Here is an 11,979-nt window from a genome sequence, read left to right on the forward strand (position 1 = left end):
AGCTTCAAGCCGTGCTTCCGTGATAGCCCCGTAAGGTTCATCTGTGCGTGCAGCACTCCGATCGACTAAAAACAAAATCACACGTACACACAACCACACATTCACACGACTTTGGGACGCGGCCCGAGATGAGACATCTGAGACATGCAGACAAGCGGACAGGAGGACGTGCAAAAGCATATATTTTGCGCAGATATCGTAATTTACAAATATTACCGGGTATGTAATCCATGTTTCAAAAACACAAATACACAAATATTGACATTAGATTGATATTTGTAAAATGTATTTTTAATATATTAAACAAAAGTTGTTTTTTTTTGTAGCTGATGGTGGGGCCATGTCCCATTGTCCTATTGGACCAGTCGCCACTGCTGCAGCTAGCGGCAAATTTGTTTCTGCGGTCAACTTCCAGTAACAAACATACGTTAACTATGTTAAAATATTTTGTTGCATTAATCTCGCCCACATTAATTGCATAGATTATTCCATTTATGTTGACAGGTCTAGTATATATACATTTAGGTATGTTTATTGATGCTGCAATTCTGTGGAAAACTACTGATTTAAGTACATTCGAATAACCTCTGATAAACTACAAAATGGTCCAATTATGAGGGGCAATTCAGCTTGATTTAATTTACTTTCCCAGTTTTTTCTTGCATGCCTTTTGTTCCTAGCAAGGCCACCCCACTGCACCCCCACACTGGTGGTCAGCGGCTTTCTCTGTAGGTTTGTGTGGCAGCCTCAGGGTCTCAAGCTTGGTTCTGAGCCTGGCTGCAGGAATCTCACCCTCTTCCTCCTTCCTCCCTCCCTCCTCAGACCCAGACTTCGTTTCTCAGAACTTTCTCATGCAGGCTTTTGGGTGATGTTATTTCCACATTCCCGAGGCCTTCAAATACGCAATCCTGATCCACAAAAAGTTATATTATGTGGGAGTCAAAGTGAATAGAGAGTGAATAACTACCTACCTCCCCAGTAGCAATTTGTGTTCACATTTAAGCAGCTGAACTTCAACTTTCAGGTTCCCTCAATTCATACTGAGTCACCATGACGTGGCCCTCCAACTCCTTGCTATTGTGTTGCTCAATCACACCACAGGGAGGTACCAAAGTCCCACATACCACACAGGAGGCCTTTGCTGCAACTTTAACATTCAGGCTGACATATGCTTTAAAAACACCAGGACGTTCCTGATGAATACCAGTCATCTGGAATTCATCAGACCTGCCTGGAAGTTGAACCCACCATGCACTTCTGCAACAGTCCCCCTCTCCGGGAAAGTTATATGTGGACAGCCAGTTTAGAATATGTTGACTTTAGTGTTTTTGTGCCCACTGTGGCCTGCATATGTTGGCTTTACATGATCTCACAAAAAGAGGCTGTGCAATATTTTTCTGGTCCCGATATGTTTCAGAGAGCTCGTATCCTACAGACAGCTACAGACAGAAATATCATTTATAGTTCACCTGATGTCGCAAGTCGGTTGTTACATCATTTCTGATCAGTCCTGGTCAGTCAGTAGTTGGACCCCCGCCCCCCAGAACAACCCTAAACGTCCCGCCTCCAGACAGTGAAAGTCGCTGACCGGTCTCCATTTCGCAAAAGTAGCGCGCGGACGGAGGAGCCTCTTTACCCCCACTCCACCCTCTCATCCCTCGCTGCAAGAACCGTCTGCCCCCCCCCCCCCCCCCTGGTCCGAATACCTTGTGAGAATGAGTGTGTCGGTGGCCGATAGCTGCTTTCTGTCCGCTCTTCAGCCCAGAACCTCGTGCACCGCGTACGTGGTTCCCCCGGACGGCCCGTGTCTGGACCCCGGGGCCAGAGCCCGGAGGGTCCGGGAGCAGGTCCGGATGCGGCTGGCGGAGAACAGGTCCTCGTCTCTGCCCAGACTGGACGACACGCGCAATGGATCAACAGGTGAGCCCTCACAGGTGACGCTCTTCTGCGGCTGGCGGACCGTTCAATAAATGTGCAATAAATAACGCAAACCTTTACCAGCAGAAAGCGCACGTTGTTAAAAGGGTGATGTGCCACTCAGCAATAGGCTTCACTGCTGGAATGTAGTTATTAAGAATCATTTATTATTCCTCTTTGGCGATCGGACACTGACGTATTCTCAGCCAATAGCATTCGTTTTTGGAATCGTCTGGCCACCTGATGGATGTAAACTGCAACATGGGGTGTCCCTTTTAGCTCCGTTTTTAGTCTCCTCTGCCTGTGGCATGTGGCTGCTGAAGCTGTGTGGATCCCTTTGACCCTGGGTATGTGAGGTTGGTTTTTATTACTGAGGTGTGCTTCTAACGGCCAGACTAGATCTGAGACATGACAATGATACACATATTGCAATAATTTTTGTAGTTGGTGTGATAAAAATAAACAATATTTAGTGCAACTTCTGTTTTCATAGAAAAAAAAAGTAAAAAAGCAATAAGTCAGTTATGCTATACTGTTACTTCTGACGGATTCTAGCGCTTCCTTTATTTTGAAAAACAACCCAGTCAATGTTATCAACTTAGCTTTTGTGTGAGAACTGGGCACTTAAGGAGCAGGGAAGGTCAAAAGATGGATGCCATACAGTTCCATTATGGGAAACGCTTCAGCTACAATTTTGACAGTTCCTTTCTTTTAGACCTCAGTGGGCCAAATTAAGCTAACAGTTAATTAGTTATTATTTTGTCTGCAGTCACATACCATAGTCGATTGTCACGTACCAAACTGTGCCGTGATTATGAGCGCACTGGGACATTATTATTCACACAATGATGATCTCATATTGGTGTGACATTTTGAACCAAATAGCGACTTCTGCAGAGGACTGTGGTGGGCCACTTTGGATCTGATAATACGCACCATGACAGTTGGAGAGCTGTTAACGTCCGTGTGCTAAAGGCATGCACATGCTTCTTGTTATCATCCAGTTATCCCAAAAGAGTAACAAGACCTCAGTGGAAAGACCACATAGTTTATTATGGGGTGATTAGTTGATCATTTTACACTGTGGAGCCGTTAAGCCATTTTTTTCACTGGAGACGACACATTCATACAGGTATAAAACATTCCAGTTTTACCCAGAATGTATTTAAATGATGGCAGAATAGTTGTTTGTGGGATATTTGCCTGCTACACAGCCTGGTGTTTGTGCACTATGAGAACCATAATGTGTTACTTCCTGCTCATTTCCGGTTTTCTTTCCTCTCTCAGGAGACTTAATTATGACAGGTTTGGTCAGGGCGGTTTTATAGTTATAACAGGACTACTCGATGTTTGTCACCACTCATATTCTCTCCGTTCAGCCTGTTAGATGAGCCCCAACTGTTTCCTAGCCGAGTCTTAACCTCCCAATCATGTTTTTGAAACGGAAAGTAAGGGAGAGGAAGGAGAAATGGACCGCTACTCCCTCTCCTGTCGGATTAGGAGGCCACACCTCGGTTTGAGTCAACGTCAAGAGTCAGGATGTTGACTGAAAGCTGCGTGGAAGTTTTTGTGAGCCACCTTTCTCTAGTATAAAATGACTTACACCATATCTCTGAGACATCACAGATCCCTTTTTCATGAGAAATCTATATATATAAAATACAAAACCAGAGAATGAGACAGGTTCACGATTTGGTATTATTGCTGTTTAGATAGTCACCTTAAGCTGTAGAACAATGCTAAAGATAGCAAAAGCATGTTTTACTTCATGCACTAATGCCACATTATATTAATTTTACACAGTAGTTACACAGTGCAACTGAAACCATTTTAAAAGCATCCGCTCCGTGTGGTCTGCTGCGTCTGGGTGGGAAACGCCCAGTCCCACACAGAGCCTCAGAGGCTCACATGCTGTTTCCTCTAATCTGCCAAAAAGAATGGTGTTCTCCTGGTTTTAAAACTGATGGACGTGCACAAGACCTTAGATCACCTTAAACAAAAAATAAGTGCCGTTGAAATGTTCATGTGATTTATAGTGCATGATGAAATGAACTAGCTCTTCCTTTCATGTAAAAGAAACGTTTTGTTGGGATCAGCAGCTTTCTTGTTGTGAAATTGGTTTTGTTTGATATTTGAGGTGCAACTGAAAAAGAAAAAAAGTTGGATGAAGTTGACACGTAGTATGAGGATATAGTCCAGCCGCAACAAACCAAAAGAAAGGAAACAGGCGGAGAGGCAAGCTGAGCGAGACAATGAAAACGCAGAAAGAAATAAGTGGCGTCACAAGAGACGCTGGTGTGTGTCAGTGTGAATGAACCCCACTTTTTAAATTATAACATTACTAAATGTTAGCTGATGGTTCAACGCCCCTCCTAAAGTCATTGACCACCTAGTGTGTGGAACATTCCTTTCCAATCTCCTCTTCACAGCCTGTTATCAGGGTTTATTTTAGACTGCTGCGCACTGAGGTCAGGCCGTCTGTCGTTGTCCCTGTATCACTGGGTCACAAAACTCAAGGACTGGTAAATACTACTCAAAAACATATGATGGTTGAGAAAGAAATACTTTCACTCAGTTAAAGCATCTCTGGCCTTCTATTGTACTGAAACCTAAAATAAAGCTAGTTTGACATTCTGTCCCACACTCTGAGCCTTGTCTTTTTTCATTGAGACTTAACCGCATCCAAAAGGTAGAGAAACACTTCTTAGGAGATCATATTTCACTACCAAGGGAAAAAAGACATTGTGTAAAAACATGCATATTCTTTAGTGTTATAAAGTTTGATTTGAGGTGAGTTAGATGACAAGCAGAGGGCACATAGTAACCAACCTAAGCACCAACCTTCAATCCAACAAAAGGACAACTGCCACTTCTATACACAACCCTGTTTAACTTAGATCAGCTATTTGGCATTTGTACATTCATTTAGCAGCAAAACCTCTTTATAAAGGTATAATGGAGTAATGAAAAACATCAGCACACAGAGAGGACACACAGCACTCTCACCTCCATACACCAATTACAAAACTACAGCCAGCAAGTTCCACATTGCACGTCTTTCTATGTCAATCATATGACCCTCTTTTAAGCCTTAACCCTAAAGGATGTTCACATGTTTTCACCAATGGAGACACCCTAATGCTTTATAGTTATAAGGTTGGTTATCGTGAATGGAGTTTAGACAAGTGTTGGAGATCAAGGTGTTGGACTTAGTTTTTTTTAGGATACCTTGGTACAAGGACCGAAGCTTCAGCAGAAGACCAGAGATCACAGGGTTCAGAAAGGCCCGGGCGGAGACCATGACCCAATCCCGGGACGGAGAGGAGCTGCACACATTCCATACGCCATACAAACATAAATTACTGAGAGGCTTCTTGTTTTGCAGACGCCATCTGGGTTCAATCAGCTTCAAAAAACGTGAGAGAAAGGAGATGATTGAAAACATAGTTGAGATAGCAGCACTCCCATATTCTGGATTTCTCATGGCATTGTTTTTATTACCTAACTTGACTGAGCTGCGTCTCTCACTCTTTCAAGCAGACGTACAGCGGCTGTGTGATTCATAATCTTCAACGATCCGCTAAATGAGACATCTAGTGCAGAATGTGGACAACACCAGCCCCCCCTGGTAGAGTAGTCTGGATGTTTACGACTATGCATTCCAATAGATCCCCCATTGGACATTCTCCCACTAACCCGGATTATATCAGAGACAGATTGATAGTTGAGAAACATACACAGGGACCACATCTGAAATCACAACAAATCCAATACTCCAAAAGATGTGGGGGGGATTCAGGGGGTCTACCTATCAGTATCTGACAGAGTATGGTGGCCCTTTAAATAGTCAGCTGGGGGATGAGCGCGTTATTCTCAATGCCCAACAGGAGATGATTAACCTGTTAGCATTGCCTGTTTAAATATCAACTTTTTGTAGTGGCCATCCTTGGGATAAAAGAACAGTTATGTCAAAGGAACAATGACGCACCACTGGTTAGTTTCTTTTACGCATCGGATTGTCCAAGCAGGCTTTCCTTTTCTTCCGTATTTATTTTGCTTACAAAACAAGTCAACAAACACATAAACTTAAAATAATCTTTCCTTTGACTGCCTTTCCTACCTTGCTCTCCTATGCTGGTAAATACTATATTTCACCCACGTGCATGCTGGTCCTTTACCTGGCACCTCCAGGTGCCCAGAGTATTACCCAATTAATTAGTCATCCAATTAACCAAAGAATTATCCAAAACTATGAATGATTGATGTGTGTGTGGACTATTGCACGCAAGCTTCTAACTTACTCTGCTGCCTTTTTCCTAGAACTTTGCGTCACTTTTAGCCACATTACAAAAAGTAACAGGGCCCATAGCTCTTGGGAGGGTTGAGGATAAGATTTGAAAAATCTAGGCGCGTTCCATTCAATATTGATGGATTAAATCTAAAATGCTTACTTAGTGAAAAAACAGATCTGCCTTGTTGCGATCCGTTCTGTTGCGCTGTTTAAGGGATCTGGATTTCCATACTGTGGTGGTCGGGTCCGAGCTTCCCTCACCCCCGACCCGATGATGCTTGTGTTGAGGTATGCAGGGCAGCCTCCCTCCCAGCAGCATCTCCTCCCCCCTTTCCTTCCGTCCTGCTGGACTACATGGCTGCTTGTGTGTTGTTTCCGTCTTCAAGCCGCTAACACTTCCTCTCTCTGCTCAACTCATAGCTGGATATTCAAAGGAACTTCATTTCTCACTGTTATATATAATTACTTCAATGTAGATTACATGATGATTTCTGTTCAAACCTTTTTCTTAATAAAAGTAGAACCTCAGCCCTTTTTTTTAGGAGTGTGTGAATGTAACAATGTGTGTATAAAATCACAACTGTCGAAATCACTAATATTTGTCTTTCCTTTTGTTTCTAGACCACAACTATCCTGAGGCGAAGAGTTTTTCCAACACCCTTGGTTTCAGTTCCAGATCCATGATCCACACACCCAGCCGTGTCATGGCTGTGAGTACCGCCTGCACGTACTGTATTACACTGTCATACATGCAAGAACATATTCAAAGCGCCATCCAGTGCTGATTAGTGCAAAGATAACTATTACTGGCCTATTTATCTCCTTACTGAACTCTTTGCCCCGCTTACCAGAGCAGCATAAAGTGAGCAGCACTTTTTTCATGTCAAGAACCTTCAAAATAGACGTATACAAACATTGTTTGTACAACATACCAGCATTACTTCCTTTTAGCCAATAGCAGGTTGTTTGGGAACCTGTTATCACATGCCTAACAACATACAGCCCCAGGAAACATTATAGGATGACAGAAGTTATAGAATACAGCCTTCTGATCGTCTCTATCCAGACACAGCTTGCAAGAAGCCAACAGAGCCTGATATAGATAAGGAATAGAAAGTATTCATCCTGGGAAGTTGCTTAGCCTAAAAGAAAATCCCTGCGATCAACAGGCGTCTCTGCATACATCTAATGGCTTAAATCGGGTAGTTTTTATCCTTCTAATTAAACTCTGGATAAAAAAGATGATGTAATGGTATGTTTGAGTGTAACTTCTCACCTTTCAAATAAATTCAATTTTAATTTATAAGTTGGCATTGGCTTTACTAGATTCAGTAACTCTTACAGAATACAAAATACTGGAAGTAGAGGATTGTTCACCACACACACACACACACACACACACACACACACACACACACACACACACTGGAATGCCAGTAATGTGTATAAATGATGTTTCCTCTTTGCTCTGAAGGCCTGCTTACCAAATCCAGAACAATGTAAAGACAAAGAAAAATATAAACAGGACGCGGCTCTCTGGGCCTTTGAGGGGATATTCGCACAATGCAGAAGCAGAAGTGCGCTTCCTGCAGCTAACAGTAGCCAGGAGGAAGGTCACTGTGGAACATAAAGGTGCTAACAGTGTTGTCTACCTGAGCAGATAAGGAACGTGTGTTTTCATTGAAGTTTCTCTTTGCCACCTTGAGCCTTTTAGTGCATCTCAGTCTCCAAACTAGCTAGCTTACTGTCGCGGCTCAATGTTGCTCTCACTTTTACATCAGTTAGCATTCTAACCACCTGCTGTATATCGAGCACCTTTAAGGAAGGAAAATATTACTGATACATTTTTGTCCTTCCGTACTGTAAAACACACTGTTGCCTTTTCATACCCGAATTCTGGGGAAAAGGGAATTCATCTTCCTTCTGCGTCTGCTAACCCTGTCCCCCCCCCCCCCCCCCCCCCACACACACACACACACACATTGCAGATGCCCACAGCACCCCTTCGCTCCTCTGGTTTCTCGTCTCGCTCTGCTGTGGAAACCAGTTCTAAAGCTGGTTACAAACAAACCAGCGAGGTCCAGAGCAGCTTCCGGTCCTCACACCGCAGGAACACTCGCTCCAAGTCGCTGTGCCAAGCGGACCAGGAGGCCCCTGCTATCACTGTGTTGCCTCCTCCAGAGAACGCCTCCTACCTGATCACAGTGCCCCCCATGGGGACCCTAAGGCGCAGCCTAAGCGGGACACTCGCCCAGGAAAGAGGCTACTGGCAGGAGGAGGAGCAGCCAAACCAATACACCTACAAGGGCCCCTCTCACCGCACCATCAGCCGTATCACCAACCGACAACAGCACTACCAGCAACAGCAGCCGAGCTCCACTTTTGGCCAGGAGGGTTGGGTGGGCACAGGGAGAGGGGTCCCCATGGCGGGGGACAGCTGGGGGACACAGTGGCAGCAGCACGTGTCCAGGGCCAGCCACGGCATGGGGACAGGGCAGTACCAGACGTCCATCCACCGGGCCCCCTCACTGCGCAGTTTGAGGAGTGTCGGGAAAGGAGTGGACATCTTGGATGGAGCATCGATACACAGCAACGACCCGCTGGAAGAGTGAGGCACATTGTTTATTCATTTACCCGTGTTAACATCTGGGCCAAGTCAGCTTCGATTGGAGCTCAAATACTGTACATGGCTGCTGTTGCCACGTAAGACTGTTACTACGCAGCCGTGGCATAATGCGTAATGCATTTGTGCAACAGACATTTTGAAAAACTTTATCTGATTATTTTTGGGAGTTATGAAGTTATGAATTGATAATTGGAAAGATACAACCAACAGCTCAATCAATGTTGCTGATCATATAACTTATTATTGTCTGTGTGCAGTATGCAGAGTCTGGACATGGCGACAGCCGTCCAATATCTGTCTGAATCAGACGCTGCCTTGCAAGTTCTTGGAGCTGCATACATACAACATAAGTGTTACCATAGCAACGAAGCCAAGAACCAGGTAACATGCTTGCATGTCTTTTGGTCATACTTTCCTAAATTTGCTGCAACTTATTATTATTATTATGTGATCAATTGTCAGTTTCTTTTTTCTCATTTGGTCTCCCTTGTGGGCAATATCAGTATGTCATCTCTATATGTGTGCTTTTACATTATAGGCTGGGTGTTGTTCTTGATCCGAATCTCCTCGCTCTCTCAGGTTCGTTTTCTACATGGCGTTCCAGCTCTAGTTCAGCTTCTTTTCTCCAGCGACAATCAAGAAGTGCAGCGTTTCTCCACCGGCGCCACGCGGAACCTCATCTACGAGAACGCTGACAATAAGGCGGCTCTCATCGACGCCGGTGGAGTGATGCGCCTTGTCAGCATCCTTGGCCAACCTGACCAGGAGCTTCGGAAGACCATCACAGGTAGTACTGACCTCAGACCTGACACAATCGCATTGATATCCCACTGTAATCCATGGGTGGCCAATATCATCTTTATCCAGTGGATAAAAAGTTTGTTTTTGACTGCAGGTGTCCTGTGGAATCTGTCCTCCAGAGACAACCTGAAGGAGAAGCTTTCCAAAGAAGCTTTGTCAGAGCTAACGGAGAATGTACTGATTCCTCTGTGTAGCAGCTTCCCTCTGAGTGCATCTGAGAGGGACATCTTCTACAACACCAGCGGCTGCCTCAGGTGACTGGGTAGTAGCGCCCGTGTCTCTGAGTCCACACAACGGGTTGGACAGTTTCATCATGCTGTAATGCTCCTCCACATTCTGTCTCTGTATTTGGTCTGTTGAATGGAGCTAAATACAAGCATTTGTGAACTTTGTCTGCCGTTGCCATGGAGTTGCTGGCTAGGCAGAGGCACAAATCAGAGGGAGTAAAGGGGCAGCCCTTTGTTGCTTCAGTTGTACACAAAACACCAGGATAATTTATTGGGCTTTATTTCAATCACTTTAATTCATGAAACGCCTCCCTTAAAGGTACATTTGAATACAGGATTGCTTTGTGCTTTTTACTGAATGCAGTCTCTGAATTTTTGGACAGAGAAAGAATTACTGCAAGTGCAGTATGGTCCAATACGTACTTTGTTTTTTCCAAGTGGTGAAGGGAGTGCTGAAGGTTCACAAAGTCTAGTGAAAATGATTCCAAGATAAATTCCTGTGAGACAGCTTGAGTGCGTTACGCTCATCGAAGCCCAGAGGGTTTACGTCTCCATCTGTGTCTTTTTGTGCATAGAAACTTGAGCTCAGTGAACGAGAGGACAAGGCGTAAGATGAGAGACATGCAAGGCCTGGTAGACTCTCTGGTGTCCTACATCCAACAAGAGGACAGGGGAGATGACAAGGTAGACCCAACCTGCACCACCGGTGCTGTTATCATACACTGATACGACCCTTATGACTCTGGCCCCTCCCCAAACATCAACAGCTGTGAGCCCCCGCCAGCAGAGCTGAACATCATAAGACTGTACTTACAATAAAGAATGAGCATGTGTATTTCTATAATCTTATTATTGTCATCAGTTGACCAAAACCAACAATGTGATTTTGCCAATCTTGCCCCTTCTCTCTGTCTCCCTCCACGTTCAGGGTTTAGAGAATTCCCTGTGTGTGATGAGGAATCTGTCCTACCAGCTGTACGCGGAGCTTCCCCCCTCAGTCAGACTCCGCCTGGAGGGCCAGACGAGAGCATCTGCTTCTGGGAAGGGCGAGGCCATCGGCTGCTTTACTCTGTATAACAAAAAAGACACGCAGGTGAGATTGATCACACACATTCTGTCAATCCTGATGAGGCTTTGTGCTTGCAAGATATGTTCAACTATTTGCCGTTGGTGTTCCACGTAACTTTAGAAAGGGTTATGTCACTGTGTTTAGAGCTTGTTCTAGGAAATGCTTTCCATTGAAAGAGTCCATTGACAACAAAATCATCTCATAGATCTTGATGATGGCTGTAATTGATCAATAGTAGATATTGAAAAGATGTATAATTACTCTACTGTTTTCAGCTAACATTCTCTTTTTGTTGCTTAAAGACCAGATCCATGGAGGGATTTGTTGTCCCAAACAATATCCTTGTGTTGACGTGTATCGTATCCAGGCTTGTTCTCATGAATCCTACCTCACCTTAAGCAATCTTTACAATGTGTAGATACTCTACTTTTGGAGCCTCTAAAAGTCAATCGGTTGACATCCAGCAGGTCTCTCAGGTATCTCATTAATAGCCAGACAATGAGTGGCCCAGCAGACAGAAACTCTAGACGTGTCCTCAGGAGGCTCCGATTCCAATATGACGTTACTCACTTTAACTGCGAGTAGTGGAGAGTAGGTATGGAGTAGCTTCATACGTATGTCCTCACTGTTGCAAAACAACCTGTTCAACTGCATGACATGCTTGTGCATTAGAGGAGGTCATTAGTCCGGCTCCACAGGCTGAGCAGGGTGCCTGAGTATAGTGATCTGTTCAGAGAGGTACATCTTGACAACTCATGACTAGACTGCTGGGCCGGCCTTTGGTCCGAGACAGAATGTTGAAATCCCAATGGAGGACATGACTGAGCGCTAAGCCCCTCCCTAGGTGGGGATTGTACTATCGTAGCTTAGCAACGGTTACTGGCCCTGCCAAGCTTTTTCTTTTCCCCCACACACACTGACGCAATGCATATGTACTGAGGAGGAGGTTTGTGCCGTTACTTGAGTTTGACTTGAGGTGTCTAATTCATGTCTTATAAGAAAAAGCAGAGAGAAAGCACTGGTTGTCTGTTTGTGTGCTTACGTTTTA

General features: G+C 44.5%; 1 protein-coding gene across 1 annotated transcript in view; it reads left to right on the forward strand.

The window, feature by feature from the left end:
- Window positions 1-1,706: 1,706 nt before the first annotated feature.
- The window catches only part of LOC119228405 (plakophilin-3-like), a 15,549-nt gene continuing 5,276 nt past the window's right edge, over window positions 1,707-11,979 (forward strand). Inside the window, exons 1-8 of the mRNA XM_062561998.1 lie at window positions 1,707-1,920; window positions 6,830-6,918; window positions 8,197-8,816; window positions 9,092-9,215; window positions 9,414-9,621; window positions 9,730-9,889; window positions 10,438-10,546; window positions 10,791-10,955. Of these exons, the coding sequence (XP_062417982.1) occupies window positions 1,716-1,920; window positions 6,830-6,918; window positions 8,197-8,816; window positions 9,092-9,215; window positions 9,414-9,621; window positions 9,730-9,889; window positions 10,438-10,546; window positions 10,791-10,955 (1,680 nt within the window). The 5' untranslated portion in view covers window positions 1,707-1,715. The remainder of the gene's footprint in view (window positions 1,921-6,829; window positions 6,919-8,196; window positions 8,817-9,091; window positions 9,216-9,413; window positions 9,622-9,729; window positions 9,890-10,437; window positions 10,547-10,790; window positions 10,956-11,979) is intronic.

Source organism: Pungitius pungitius, chromosome 4 (assembly GCF_949316345.1).
Source record: "Pungitius pungitius chromosome 4, fPunPun2.1, whole genome shotgun sequence".
NCBI classification, from domain to species: Eukaryota; Metazoa; Chordata; class Actinopteri; order Perciformes; family Gasterosteidae; genus Pungitius; species Pungitius pungitius.